The 16,363-nt window shown below is 38.0% G+C and overlaps 1 protein-coding gene across 2 annotated transcripts in view; it reads right to left on the reverse strand.

Moving 5' to 3' along the window:
- Positions 1-409: 409 nt before the first annotated feature.
- LOC124595876 (triokinase/FMN cyclase-like) overlaps positions 410-16,363 on the reverse strand; it is a 165,179-nt gene continuing 149,225 nt past the window's right edge. For both annotated transcript variants that reach the window (XM_047134785.1, XM_047134786.1), the window contains 2 exons: positions 6,402-6,538; positions 410-701 (listed from right to left, as the gene is read on the reverse strand). In XM_047134785.1, coding sequence (XP_046990741.1) covers positions 548-701; positions 6,402-6,538 — 291 coding nt within the window. In that variant the 3' untranslated portion in view covers positions 410-547. The remainder of the gene's footprint in view (positions 702-6,401; positions 6,539-16,363) is intronic.

Here is a 16,363-nt window from a genome sequence, read left to right on the forward strand (position 1 = left end):
TGAACTCCTGAGCTGAGTTCAATTTCGTGAACTTGTGTCAAAATTTCCCTCCTCCATGGACGTTTGTACAGACGGCCCTTAGTTGCCTAAGCATCCCTTTTAGACTACACATAAAAGTTAATTCTCTCAAACACTTATCCCCCACAAAATTCACTCAAAGAATATTATCAAACAACTGTTTGACATCCTTCCTTTAAAGTATTTTGAAAACCTTATAACCTGCTCAATAGGTACAGATTTCTCACATAAAAATTTATAGATTACCAACATTATCCATTAATAATAAACCCAACACCTCACAGAAGTTTGAAGTGAGTACTTACTGAGTTAGATCCTATATAACTACTCACTGATTGAAATATTCTTGAACACCAGTTTTAAAAAATTCACAAGGTGTAGACATTGGTGATAAGTGCTTCAGTTCCACTTTATTATAAAGTATTTTGTTAATACAGTGATGGTGTGGTACAGAACAGATAAGAACTGTACAAAAAGGTTAAAACTGTACGACCTTCATACTGTTATCATTAGATAAGAATGTGTTGCATCAGTGACCAGATTTACAAAGGCATTTAGCTTTCTCTCCTCCCAATTTCTCTATCAGTACAGAGCAAACTGCTTTCAACCATAATGCTACCCCATGAGCTCCTGCATCAACATCTGTGAGAAGTGCTTCATTCACATAAGCTGCACGGCCAGCTCTGGAAACAAATGTTCAGACATAATATAATGCAGAATCAATTGAACTATAACATAAATAGACACCAGCACAATCAAAAATGTTATAATTCCAACTTATGTTTCTTAATTTTACTTCAGAGCAATGTACTGGATAGTTCAAATATATTTGTATGAGTGTGAAAATTCAAAAACACCCAATGGAATGTAACAATATAACAAAAAGGATAGTTGCACCTCACCATATAGCAGAGATGCTGAGTCTCAGAAAGGCACAACAAAGAGACAATTGTAAAGTTAGCTTTTGGCCAACAAGGCCTTTATCAGAAATTGACAAAACACACACACACACACACACACACACGCACACACGCGCGCACTCGCAAACGCAACTCACACACACGACCACAGTCTCTGGCAGCCGGAACCAGACTGGCTACAGTTACCAGAGACTGTGGTCGTGTGTGTGTGTGTGTGTGTGTGTGTGTGTGTGTGTGTGTGTTTATTTTTGAGGAAGGCGTTTAGGCCAAAAGCTAACTTTCCGACAATCATTTTGTTGTGCCTTTCTGCAACATAGCACCTCCATTATATGGTGAGTAGCAATTATTTTTTCATTATATTGTCAAAAACACCCTATGATGCTCACCTTTTATTTCAAAAATATAGTAAACACAAAATGCACCATCGATTCATGGAAGCCATACATTAACATGTAAAAGTTGTTGTGGTAGCTATTACAGTTTGCACCATTTATTTCCCCCTAAAATAATCAGAAGACTGCAAGTCTGAAGATAAATAATGGCCAGAAATTCAGTCTCATATTTTATTAGTTTTCTCTCCAATTTAGTGTACACAATTCGAAACTTATCTCTGACCGAGGGCTGGGTGTTTGTGTTGTCCTCATTGTTTCATCATTATCATCATTCGTGACAGTGGCTAGGTTGGACTGTGTAAAAATTGAGACTTTGTACGGGCACTGATGACCGTGCAATTGAGCCCCACAAACCATACATCATCAACCATACACCATCGAATCTTAGAAATGAAAGTTAGTTGTCATACTAAAGTTCAAGTTATTTTTAATCATGATCTACAAAATATGTTTAATTCACCATCTACGAAACAATATTTACATTTTATTGTTTTGGCAAGTTAAGTCGTGCTACATATGATTTACCAGTATCTAAATCTCAGATTTTTTTTTAAAAAAAAAAAGCTTCTCTGGGAACAACATTTATTTGAATATGAAAATTATTTAAGTTCAAAATGTAGAAAACAGTTGCTTACAACTGTATTATCACAAGCTTTCCTACAATGGACATAGCTCTTTGCACAAGGTGTGGCACGTGTTTTTAATTATATTTTAAAGTTACAGGAATTCCCAGTTATGGTAACTTGAAAACTTTTGCAGCAGATTACAGAAGCCCACTAAACTCCCTAGACTTGGAGACAATATCAATTTGGAAATCATTTTTGTTTATTTTGTAACTGATTATTATTATTATTATTATTATTAGAAACTGCCATAAAGCAGCAAATGTGTTGGGAAGTCAGTGCAACTATTCCAGGATCTTTGAAAAGAACCCATCAGGGTTTTCCGTCATGTACTTAACACAGGAGTCTTACCACTCTCTTTTGAGGCATCAGTATACAAGAGGGAGTCAAATGAAAACCTTAAAAGTTTAATTAAAATTCAGCATTTAGTGTAGTCACTCTATAAGTTGTTAGTACTGTTACCAATGATGTAAGGAATGCCCTGCTTATGACATGCACCAAGGAAGAACAGTGTTCTGTCATGTGTGTTCCGAGCAGTGAAGGCACGAAACCTATTGAAATCCATCGGCTTGCAACAAGCTTATGAGTGGACTAGAGGACATGACTTCTGTGACAGATGCTCAGTGGTCGGGTCAGGCACAGTGAGGTATGACACCAGAGTCTCTTGCAGCAGTCAGACCCATTGTGATGTAACTCCACCATATGACTGTAAATGAAATAGCTCCAGGTCTGAACATCAGTCATGGCTCAGCACATCAAAATCATTCATGAAGTGCTTAAGTTTTACAAAGTGTCCGCAAGATGAGTGCCATGCCAGCTCACTCCAGAACTGAAAGACACCTGTGAAGAAATTTTGTGGTACTCTGAAGCTTCTTCATGAGAATTGCTACAGAAGATGAAACCCGGATACACTACCACCAACACGAAACAAAGAGAGCAAGCAAGGAATGGCACCATTCCTCATCATCAAAACACAAGAAATTTTGGATGCAGCCAATGGCAGAGAACGTTTTCCTGACTCTCTTTTGGGACGAACAAGTGTTGTCTTAGAACACTACATGGTCTGGGAAAACATCATCAGTGCATCGTATTCTGGTACATTAAAGAATCAGCTTCAGCTGCAATAAGATCAGTGCAAAAAGATCAGAGATACATGGACTTATGAGTACAGATGTCAGTTTTCAACATGACAATGCTCGGACTCATGCTGCCCTTGCAACACTTGCAACCGTCAATGACCTGCACTTTGATACTTTGCCACATCTGCCATACTTAAGAGACTTTGTACCAAATAATTAACATATCTCTGGACCACTCAAAGTGGCATTGGAAGGCAATAAATATTGTTCCGATGAAAAGGTGCAGCAGGGGGTGCATGAGTGGTTGCACACCTGGCTTAGGCCAGCGTTAATGCAACGGCACAAGTGGCTTTGTTTGGTGTTATGCTGTGACCAGGAAGTGCGGGCTGCTGATGAAAGGCATCACATTGTGTTCAGTGATGAATCACTGCTCTGCACTGCATTCTAATGTTTTGGTGTGGTACTGTGGTGTTACTCTTGGTGTCATGGTCTGGGGAGCTACTGTGAATAACTTCAGCTCATGACTAGTAGTGATTGAGGGAATTCTGACAGCAGAATGGTATTCATGGCCATCTTGTGACCTAATGTGTCACCTCTGGTTCAACAGGACAATGCTCATTCACACATGGTACATGCCTCTGTGAACTGTCTGCATAATGATGAGGTACTCCCATCTCCAGCAAGATCCCTCCATGTGTCCTCAACACAACACGTTGGGGACTGGCTCAGGTATCAGCTCCATCCCAGAGCTCTCTCTCTCTCTCTCTCTCACACACACACACACACACACACACACACAATATGTACTTAATATTATGCATCTCTTTCCATGGTGTCCTGAGGTTAATCCAATGACAATTAGGTTGACCTGAGTAAGGTTACAATATACAGGGTGGACAGAAAGTAGTCTTCTGTTTATGTACATAATTTAAACATGAAATTGTAGTTATCAAACAAGTGGAAAATATGTACTATACAAAGATATGCACTACACACAGAACTAAAAGAGAGCAAAGCAAAATTAATAAAGACAGTTATTAAACAAGAGAAAAATGGAAACGGGGAGGCACAAGAAACTGACTCAACAGTTGTGGCAAAACTGATGACACATTGAAATCACTGGCCACCTGGATTCAGTAACTACTTTTCACAGCTGAATGCCTCATGTTAACTTACTACTTTGATTTATTGTTCAGTTTATTTTGATACAATCATGCCTAATACTTCTGGTATCACAATTTTAACAGAATCTTCGTACACCCATATTTAAACTGCTCCAGCTGCTGCTAGTCTCTGACCAATGGTGCAGGATGACACAATGTTGCAGAGTGTCCATCACTTGTTCTTAGAAGGCAGGTGCAGATGTAAAGGCACTACAGTGTGCCTGGTCCACAATACAATGATCCTTCCTTTTGATTTTTCCTTCATGTGCAGCCACAGTCATATGGAACTTAAGGAAAGATATAACCATCATTTGATTATATGATATGCTTTACTACATGATCTAGATTTTGGCCTTAGGCCATTTTCGAGTGTTACAACTTGAAGAAATGATTGCACAATAAAAGTACAAATAGCAGAAAAGTAGGGCAGAAATATAATTAATGTTCCAGTTACATGATTTATTTTGTTGCATACATGTCAGAGATCATCTTAGGTTATATAAAGCTGATGTTTCGTAGGTAAAAGTGAGAACATTTTTGTGATATGTCAATTGGGCGGTGATGGCTTGCAGGGCTTATTAACAGGCTAAGGCTGTGAAATAAAATGGATGACCAGATGACAGGTTTACACTTCATTTCACTCTGTCTAGCGGCAACCAACATAAACATAAGTGAAATGATCATCAAAGATTGTCACAGAGACATCACAGTCTGCACCGTGTAATCTATGGTATGTCAGGGAACAAGGTAGTGGAAGTGTTTATTTAACAGGCTGCTTACATTACCTTTGCAGTAGATACAAGATGTCAGTGTTTCCATTATATGGCATGCATAACCCATGTTTTAGAAAAAGGAAAAATGTCGTTCACTAATGTTGTGAACACTGTATTCCACTTTGCTGCCACCTCCCCCCTCCCACCCCCTTGTGCACATCTAATTTTTATAACAATTCTGTTCTTCTCCACCCTTCCACTCCTATGTCCCTCCAACTTGGTATTTCTTTCCTCTCTCACTTTTAGTTACAAAACATCAGGTTTATACAACCAAAGATATATATTTTAATGATTTGTGTTCCTTGTAAGCCAATTGATTTTTGACGTATTAGGAGGAAAACAAATCGTGTAGTCTAAACATTAATTATACTTCTGTCATACTTTTCTGCTGTTTGTATTTTTATTGTGTATTCATTTATTCCAGTTGTAACACTTGAAAATGGCCTGAGGTTGAAATCTAGATCATGTAATAAAGCATATCATACAGTCAAATGATGTTTTATCTTTCCGTAATATCCTCCCTTGTGGTTGTGACTTGGTTATCTGGAACTTTCATGAGTATTCCAGCCCACACAGTCCCACGTAGTCCAACATTAGGCCATTGTCACATCTGAATATCCTACAAATCTGAGTGTTGCATGATTTGACCAGCTGGCAAAATAGAGACCCATAAAGATGCTTCTTTCAAACTGTCAGGTCTCTTTCGAGTACCCGGCATTTCTATGTTCTTTATAGCAGCGATCACTCAATATCCAATGCTTCTCATGCCCCTTAAGCACACTGCCAGATTTGGCAACACTGAACACAAATGACACTAAAAGCATTGTGGTGGGGAGTCTACCTTTCACAGAGAATTAAACAATGGAAAATCCAGGATGGAACGTAACAATACCAGAGAAGGAAAGTTGCTTCTCACCATATAGCGGAGATGCTGAGTCACAATAGGCACAATAAAAAGATTCACACATCATAGCTTTCGGTCATTAAGGCCTTTGTTAGCAGTAGACACACACGCGCACACACACACACACACACACACACACACACACACACACGCACACTCACGCAAACGCAACTTGCAACTTGAGTGTGTGCGCATGTGTGTCTGCTGCTGACAGGGGCCTTAATGACCGAAAGCTATGATTGTGTGAATCGTTTCACAGAGAATTTCAACTCACATCATTTACATACCTGCCAAGAGTATGCACACATATGGAGTTACATTGACACCTGAGTATGTCTTCTGGGTGTGTCACTATTTTTGTCAGGCAGTGTATTTAACAAACATATTTATTTGTTTCTTGTTATGTTTGAATATAAAACTGCTAAATCTTATGACTACAAGCAATATGTCCAATAGAATTTTGTTTTGGGGATGAAGTTAATTTTAAAAAGAAGGGGAAAAAGAAATATACTTTCTTATATCTACAAACCTTGCTTTCATGGACTGTGTATTTAAACAACCCTGCTCTGCAGCATCAATTGCGGCCATGAGTGCTTTTATCTGGTCACTTCTTGTTTCTTTCATGCAACAGCTGTATGTATTGTAAGCAGGTATCAGGGCATCTAGCTGTAATTTGAAACAGTAAGTACAAAGACTATATTACCTGAACATCACAGATTTATGGATAAGCAATAAGTACAACATTCATAATTTTTAGCAATTGTAAGCAGTTGTTTTTCTTCTTGGTTCTCTACACAAGATGATGTATATCAAAGCTATGACATAGTGCAAAGCAGACAAGTTACCGAACTTTTAGTGACTGTTGACTGCATTATATGCTCAGGAGAATTTTGCTGTGAATAAGACTCTTGTTGTGATTGTTTGCTGATAATGTATAATATATAACTGAATGGAAAAGTAAAATACAATTTAGTCAAAATGACATCCAAAGTGAAGACATAGAATTCTGTAAGGTGCAGTCAAAGGAAAACAAGAGAGATCGGAAAAAAATCTGGGTAAGTGTGAGTGGGACTCAACACCAAGGGTTCTGTACAAACTTCATTATAAATATGTTTTGCCTGTAATCAATATTAATACTGGCAAGATATCCAAATATGTGACATGAATGGCTGTATCTTTTGACTGCATTGAGGTGGAAGCTTAAACTTTTTACACCGCTAAGAGGCACCATAGACCTTAGTACCATGTGACATAAATTTCAGGTTGATGTTGCCTCCTGGTTCCTGAGAAAATGGGGTCTTCACAAACAGACAATCAAAAAACTTTTTTAATGTTATTTAATTATAAATCAACACTTTTTGGATTTTTTTTCCTATACTTGTAGTGTGAAACCTTAGTTTTTGCCAAATTTCATAAATCTCGGTCACCTGGAAGTACCCTATAGGTTTTGATGAGTGGGTTTGTGAGTATCAAAATATGGACATAAAAGGTCATATCTTTTATTTGCACTGCCTTAAAAGCCTACATTCATTACACGGCCAAGGGACCATATACCTTAGTATGGGACATAAATTTCAACTTGACACATCAACTGGTCCCTGAGAAAGAGGGTTTTTAACAGTTGGACAAACAGACAGACAAATGGACAAAAAAGTGATCCTGTAAGGGTTTCGTTTTTTAGCAGTTGAGATATGGAACCCTAAAAAGTAAGTAAACTGTTCATTATTTCGAAAGTAATCAGCATAACTGTTAGTACATTTATTCCACTGTTAGACAAGACATGCAATGCCTTCATGGAAAAATGTTTGCGGTTGCCTGTAAAACCATTATTTTACACAGGTGTTCATCTCTTTGTCCAAAGCAATTGATGGACACAAATGTCTTTCTTCAGGGCTCAAGAGATACGGAAATTGTGTAGTGTGAGATTGGGACTGTATGGAGGATGTGTAAGGGCTTCACAGTGAAACATCTGCAGTGAAGTTGAAACAGCCTTGGCAACATGTCGGTGGGGATTATCCAGCAACAGAATGATGCCATCTGCCAACATTCCTAGGCATTTGGGCTGGATAACATGGTCCAGTCTTTTCAAGGTGTACAAGTACCACTGTGCAGTAATTGTGGCACCTTGTTCCAGAACGACATTGAGCAGCAAGCCCTTGTGGTCAGAGAGAAAGATCATCAATGACTTTCTCAGAGCTGGTGTGCCTGTTGTTTCAACTGCACTGCAGAAGTTCACTGGGATGCTCTTACATGTCTCTCCCAGATTTTTGGAGTCCTGAAGAAAGACATTTGTGGCTGTCGATTTGTTTGGATGAGTAGGGGCATACATGGTTCTATGGACAACCACAAACATTTTTCCATGAAGGTATTGACCATCTTGTCTCACAATGGGATTTTTTTTGTCTCATGCATCATTTTCACAGAGGACAACAGAACCATAAATTTGTACATTTATCCACTCAGGCCGTAATATTTATTGAGACATCATATACCAGTGAGTTTTAACTTATATAGTTATTTTAAAGCGTTTTCTGTCAACTGTAATAAGCATGTCATAAATAACAATTTGAATATTACTACATTTGTCTTATTGAAACACCGAAAGTTTAAGGCTGAATGTGCACTGATAGAATATATGGTATAAGTTCAGTCATCACTGCTCCTTTAGGCTTAAAACTTGTGGTGTTTCAATAAGACATATAAAGTGTATTTGCAATTTGCTATTTGGGAAGTGCTTATAAAAGTTGTGGGTACACATTTGAAAATAGCTGCACAGGGTGAATCACATAAAACTTGCACTGCAAATATTGTAAAAATGGAAAGTGCTATTGGTGTGCTGTTTTCACAATATGGATTGGTAGTTAGGGGCTCTTACTGTTAGTCAATCAACAGATTGTAATAATACTGAGAAAGTGTATTTTTGTGCAAACCTACACCTTTTTAAATGGAACAAAGCCTCTTGACAACAACAAACTAAAAGTAAGCAAAACTGGAATGTCCATCCTGTTGTTGGCAGGATTCTAGTGCAAGTCATTTATGTGATTTCGTATTTTGAAAAGTTGTCACACCAACAATTTTACATTACCTGTGGTAGCACACACTAAAGAACAAGACAAGTGTATACACTAGTTATGTGGATTCTGACCAGTAAGGAAACAACTAACCATCACAGGTTCTGTTCAAGATGACCACCAGCAGTGGCAATACTTCCTCCTAGTCTGGTATGGAATGACTACTACACATGTGCTAGCATCTCAATGGAGATGTCTGAGCAGGCTGCAATAATACGTCATTGCATATCATTCAGGTGTAATTGGTATGTGCTTGCAGACAGCATCTTTCAGCTTTCCTCACAGAAGAAAGTCTACGGGCATCAAATCTGGGGAACGGGCCTACCGAGGTACAGGTGCCTTGCATCAAATCCATCGATTTTGAAACAATGTGTGCAGACATGCTTAGCAGTTTATGCACTATGGGCTGGGCAGCCATCATGTTGGGCCACTCGTTCCTCCTAGTCTGCAGAGGAACATCTTGTAACTTCTGTGGAAGATAGTCTGTTAGTAGGCTGTGGTACTTGTGCATACTCAGTGCTCTATCTATGAAAAACTGGCCTATGAGCTGATGTTTCACTGTTCCACCACACCACACGTTTACACCCCATGGATGCTGAAGTTCCACCTGACGAAGCCAATGGGGATTATCAACAAGCTAATAGTGCATGTTTTGGGGTTTACCTGGCAATGATTGGTAAATGAGACTTCATCACTAAACAAGATACGTGATACAGCTGGAGTATCATGTCTTAATGCCCATGTACAGAAGTTAACACCATTCTTGTAATTGTCCCTATGCAGCTCTTGATGGAGAGAGATGTGATAGACCTGGAACCTATGTTGATGGAGAATGCGTAGGACACTTGCTTGACTTGTGCAACTCCCTCGTTCAATTGCGTGGGAGCTAATCTGCGGATCAACTGCAATTGTAGCAAGAACATTAATTTCCCCCTCTTCCGTCACCACTTGTTTCCTTCTGTTACATTGTCCAGGTGTTACACTACCACTTTCAAGTAACTAGTTGAAGAGGTTGATAAATAAGTGCCATGACGGTTGATGTCTGTTGGTATATCTTGCCGCTTGCACTGTACAAGAACAAATTGTATTCTTCCTACTCTCTCCATATACCATGGGCATATCAGCTAGGTCTTGATTGGTAAATCCCATCATCCACTCATGATACACTGCTTGGGCTGTCACATCCCCAACTGACTAGCAAGTCACAATGCACTCGAGGAATACACAAGCACACTGTACACAAACCTAACATCACACATAGAACATACACAGAATGAATGGCACAAACAAGTGTTGGTGTGGGAACTTTTCAAAATACAGTATCTCTTAAATGACTTGCACTAGAATCCTGCAACAAACACCACTAACATTCTGATTCACCACACTTTAAGTTTATTAATTTCAATAGGCACTGTTCGACTTAAAAAAGTGTATGTTTGCACAAAAAATACACTTCTGAAGTATTATTATAAACTGTTTATTGGCTGACAATATGAGCTTCTGACTGCCAATCCATTCTATGAAAATCATACATCAGTAGCACTTTCCATGTCCGCAATATTTGTGGTGCAAATTTTAGGTGATTCACCCTGTGTAATTAGTTGGTACCATATATGAGGTCTTAAAAATATTAGTCCAAGTGGCGATGGTGGTGATGATTCTGATAACCGACGATGATGATGATGACAATGATGAGGAATAGGCTTTTTGAGGACTTGAAATCTAACTTTGGCACTTACACTAAAATAGTCCCAGCAGTTAGACTAGTAAAGCAAATTTCTGAGGCACACAGAATAAAAACTTTAATATTTCAGCTTTTAAAACTGTAGATAAAAATTATTTAAAATGTCAAAAACCACTATGCTAAAAATTATGAACCAGCAGCGTTTGAGCACATGAAAACCTCCAAGTTCAGATTGCTGTCTGAGCAATCAACAAAACTTTAAAATATGTGCCACACTCGACCAGTCATCAGTTGAAATAAAAAACAACTCTCCATTTAAATTTGTGTGCCCTCTTGTTAAGAGTGTAAAATACATTCACATAGTGTATGGCCTATTGAAATGAAATGTATATTTCTAACACACCATAATTAGGTGAGTCCCCTCATCAGAGTAGAAACCCATGAGCCAGAAGACAGTACTCTATGGAGATGAGTCTGTGCCAGTTCACCCTACCACTATGATGCAAAGGAATAATACTATCTCATTAATTGTTGATTCAACAGTGACATAATATTGCACTATAATGGACACTTGTCAGGTTTTATTGGCAGGTGTGTCTGTTTGCTCACTTCCTTGGATCTTAATGTAAAGTGGTACTCAGCAGAATGGTACAACTTTGCCCTGTGTTTTGTAGGATGAGAACAGACCTTTATAGAAATTCCTGAAAAAAGTTGAAATTAGTTGATACCACCCTTATGCCTTGCATAGTTTGTGTTTTGTTGCTTGGAAACTCTCTAGACTGTTTTGACCACATGAAATTGCATCACAAAGTCACTTTTGTAATGGAAATACAAGTAAGCCTTATTCTCTATTGCTGTAAGCAGGAAAATGTTGCTTGTATATATGTCCAGGCTACCAACATGCCTTGAAGGGTCATTTCAAGATTAGACTGTGAGCACATTCTCACTTTATAGCAAGAAGAGTTGTCAGTATGGGTACATATCCACCAAATTGTCATAAACTACAGTGACATCATTTGAATGTTCAATTTCTATCTTAAGATAAAAAACATTGAAGAGTTGCCTTATAGTAGTTGCTCAGTCAAAAGCACCAGCTAATGGCTGCTATCTACAAATTATGGCTCTCAGGTTCCCCAAGCAGATTGCAGCAGAACTGCATACTATCTTTCTGGTGGGAACTTTGAGGACTGTATCAACACAGACAAATGCAACCATCTTTGCACAAGCAGTTTAGCCTCAAGGCATCCATTATGAACAAAAGTACGAACCCCTCCTCTCCCTCCCCATAACAACGTGGACTGTAAAGGAGGTGAGCAAGAGAACACTTGGAATGGAGCCTGGATGGAGGTAGTCTGGTTCACTTTACCAACCAGTGCAGGATATGTCTGCTGAATGAAAATCATCATATAAGATTGTGAAGGTGTCCTGGTAGCAATGCACACCTCAGGCATGTAATCCCAAGGCTTCAGCCTTGGAGGTATAATGAGGGAAGTTGTCACAATGTTACAAACTTGAAGCTATTGTCTGTCATGTGAATTTCACCAAAACATTAGCTTCTGGTGGAAGTGTTTTGATCAAAAATACCAGCTTGCACCATTTACAGGTGCAGTAACCATTCTCATTATCGGGTAAAGTATAAAGGAGTCACATTTCATTTGTAAGCCGACTTGTTCAAGTGATATTTTCTTTTATGTAGATCAATTTTGTTATTGCTGTTTACCTTTGCTGCAGTGGTTTCATTTCTGTCATTTGACTTTAGATTTCCTATCAGTCCAACTTGAAAAGCTCCCTGGGTAAACACCATGAGGAGGAGAGATTGGAAACTGACCAAGCATAGTAAAAATTTGGGAAAAGGACATAGACTGAACATCAGTTCCATCAGTCAGTATTAAGGAAAATGCTAGATTGTGAAAACAGCCCTTTCACATCATGTTCTTCTCTTCTTTGCTTATTTAAATTGTATAACAAAATGAAAATTTCATTAATGAGGTGAAATTTGTTGCATTACTGGATCAAATGTGCACTTAAGACCAGAAAAAACATCTGAAATTTTCTACCTGATTTCATGTTATTCACAAAATCATTGTAACAGTTTCTTTTTAAAACATGACAAAAATTAAGAACAGGAAGCAATTGTAAATATTAGTTTACTAATGTTTTGGGGCATCCAACATGGCAGCAGTGGCTTCAAAGCAATGTATGGTGTAAGCCTGTAGAGTCACATCTTCCCTTTATATACAAGCATGGGTTCAGTGTAGAGTAGGAATATCTATAGCGTGAGCATATCATACTACACTTGTTGCCAACATCAAACCAAAATAGTTGTTTATATTTTGCAATGTGAGACATAAACTTTAATATGACATCTATTGATTCAATTTTTATACATTTATTAGTAACTGCAATGCTGAATAACAGTTGCTGCTATGGATGCAGATCAAAATGAGTTACTGGAGTGAAAACAGCTCTTCATAGGAAAGTATCACAAAGACTGAATTACAGTTATAATACTAACAAGAAGCACTTTATGTGTTGCAAAATAGCAAGAGACAGTTTAGTACAGAGTTAATACTGCAGGCTATTTTATGTGACCATATGGTCATTTATTCACAACACAATTGCTAAGTAAATTGGTAGTTTATTTTTATTTTACACCTCTAGTTCCTTAGGATCAAATTGAGAAGCAAATCTCCAAGGTCATGGAACATGTCCGTACATGAAATTACAACATAAAAGTAATAACAGACAAAATGAAATGTTCATAAACACAAAAAGACAAGCCATAAGTTTAAGTAGGCGTAGTCAACAATATAATGCAGGAATCAGCTTAATTTTTCAAGGAACTCCTCAACAGAATAGGTGGCGTGACCAATGAGGAAACTCTTCAGTTGCGATTAGAAAGTGCATGAATTACTGCTAATATTTTTAAATTTTTATGGTAGCTTATTGAAAATGGATGTAGCAGTATATATATAAAACACTGAACAATGACCTTTTGCTGTCTGTTGTTAAAGAGAGGTGAACCAATTGTGGGCTACTCCCTTTCCATAAGAGAAAAGAGTATGTAGCATTTTCAGCTGTTAAACCTGTTCTAAAGCCAAACTGTACATTTTATAGCAAATTATGCCATGTAAAATGATCAATTATCCTCACATACACAGCCTTTTCAATAACTTTAGCAAATACTGATGGCATAGAAAAAGGTCTAAAATTGTCTACATTATCCCTTTCTCTCTTTTTATAAAATGGCTTTACTACTGAGCACTTTAATCATTCAGGCAACTGACCATTCCTAAAGGAAAAATTACAAATATTGCTAATTACAGGCCTAACGTGTGCAGCACAGTACTTTAATGACCTGCTAGGGACTCCATCATATCCATGAGAGTCCTTAGTCTTCAGTGATTTAATTATTGACTCTATTTCCCCCTTGTCAGTATCACAGAGGAGTATTTCAGACATCAATCTCGGAAAGGCACTTACCAAGAGAGTTATAAGATTCCCTGTAGAAACTAAGTTCTTATTTAATTCACCAGCAATGCTCAGAAAATGATTGTTAAATACTGCACATATATCTGACTTATCATTAACAGAAATATTTTTACTGTGACCTGACTCTATATTGACCTTGCGCTGTTGACCAGACACTTGTTTCACAAATGACCACATGGTTTTAATTTTATCCTGTGTGAATTAGCTATTCTATTTGCGTACCACATACGCTTTGCCCTTCTAATAACATTTTAAGTACCTTACAATACTGTTTGTAATGGGCTACTGTGGCTTGATTGTGACTACTTCTAATATTTTGATGTAATTCCCACTTTGTTCTACATGATATCCTTATCCCACTAGTCAGCCACCCAGACAGTCTTTTACTGCTAATACCCTGTTTAGAATGTTCTAATGGAAAGCAACTCTTAAAGAGCATGATAAATGTATTATGGAAAGCATTATAACTGTGTCATCTACGTTATCGGCACTATAAAAATCCTGCGACTCTTGTTCCTTAACAAGGTTTAAAAAACTCTCTATTGCCCTTGGATTAGCTTTACTAGATAGTTTGTAATTATACAGAACATCTGTTTGAGTACAAAAACCTTTTAGTGTTAAAATTTGTGCATCATTGTCTGAAAAGCCATTTACCCTTTGACTAACAGGATGTTATCTAGTAATGAAGAATGAATAAAAATATTGTCTATGGCTCTGTTACTGTTCCCCTGCATCATGGTTGGAAAAAAACACAGCCTGCATCAGACCATATGAGCTTAGCAGAGCTACCAATATCCTTTTTCTTCTACATTCACATACAAAATTAATATTGAAGTCACCACATATAACTAATTTTTGGTACTTCCTATAAAGTGAACCAAGAACCCTCTCCAGCTTCAGCAGAAATGCTCTGAAGTCAAAGTTAGAGGATCTATAAACAACAACAATTAGAAGTTTAATTTCACTAAATTCAACTGCCCCTGCACAACATTCAAATACCTGTTCAGTGCAGTGCTGTGATACGTCTATGGACTCAAATGGAATAATGTACATGGACACTCCCCCACTCTACAAAGAACTCCTTGAAAAACCTGTTAAAGGAAGCCTCTGAATTTTCAAATTATTTAAGTGGCGTTCCAATAAACCAATAATGTCAAAAGTCAACATCTATAAGCAGCTCACTAACTTTATCTGTAATACCTCTTATATTTTGATGAAATACGCTAACTCCTTCTCTACTTGGATACCTGACCTCCTCTGAAGGTGCTTCTTTTGTTGGAGGGACTTCCTTTAAGCAGGGATACCTATCAGCTGACTTAAATCTTAAAAAAAGGTGCAGTTCTAACACCAACTACTACAGAAATTTTTCCATGAGTGATTCCTCCACCACCCACTACATTGTCACCTACCCTTCCCATTACTATTGAGGTGCAGGCCGCGCCTAGTGAAACCCTATCTATTTATAGACTCAACCGGCACCACTGCAACGTGAGCCATGCCCTCCACCATCAGTGCCTTCTCCAGCCCCATGTTAACACGCCTAACAGCAGCATTAAGATGAGGCTGATCATGATGCTGAAACAGTTGCATAAAGTGCACATTAGTGCCACCAGTTTGAGTAGCTATCTTTACCAGGTCACCACCTACTCATATTCCCCATTCTTATCAAAACTGTTCCCTACTCCACCCAAAATCACTACCTGGTCCTCTCTTGTAAAATTCCTAAATAACTCACCTATGCTGTCAGTCACTTGAGCCAACCCTGCACTAGGCTTCACAATGCTGGTGACCTCGTACTCACTTCCCAACACTTCCTGCACCTGCTGGCCCATACATTTACCAGCGAACTTCCTAGCAGCAGAATCTTCTTCTTTCTGTTAGAATTTGCAACTCAGTTAGGCTTACTAACTGCTGAGAACTCTTGCATGTCAATTTGTTGAGTGTGAACACGCTCTGGGCAATGTCCATCTGCATGGAGGATTCATATGTTATCGTCTCAGTCATTTCCTCCATATTTTAATGATTTACATATCATTTTGTTTAAAGTAGTCACAATAGGTAGAAAAGTAGAAAAGACTTGAAATTAGGAATTCATTACATGAATGTTTTAATATTAAATAGGAAAAACACTTTCCTAGTGTTTCCTGTTTAATATTATTATCATGTTCTGTCAAATGCCGATAGAAAATTGTTTTTTTCGGTAGTGCTGTCATACTGCTGCTGCAGCTACTACTACTACTACTA

The sequence above is a fragment of the Schistocerca americana genome, chromosome 2 (assembly GCF_021461395.2).
Source record: "Schistocerca americana isolate TAMUIC-IGC-003095 chromosome 2, iqSchAmer2.1, whole genome shotgun sequence".
NCBI lineage: Eukaryota > Metazoa > Arthropoda > Insecta > Orthoptera > Acrididae > Schistocerca > Schistocerca americana.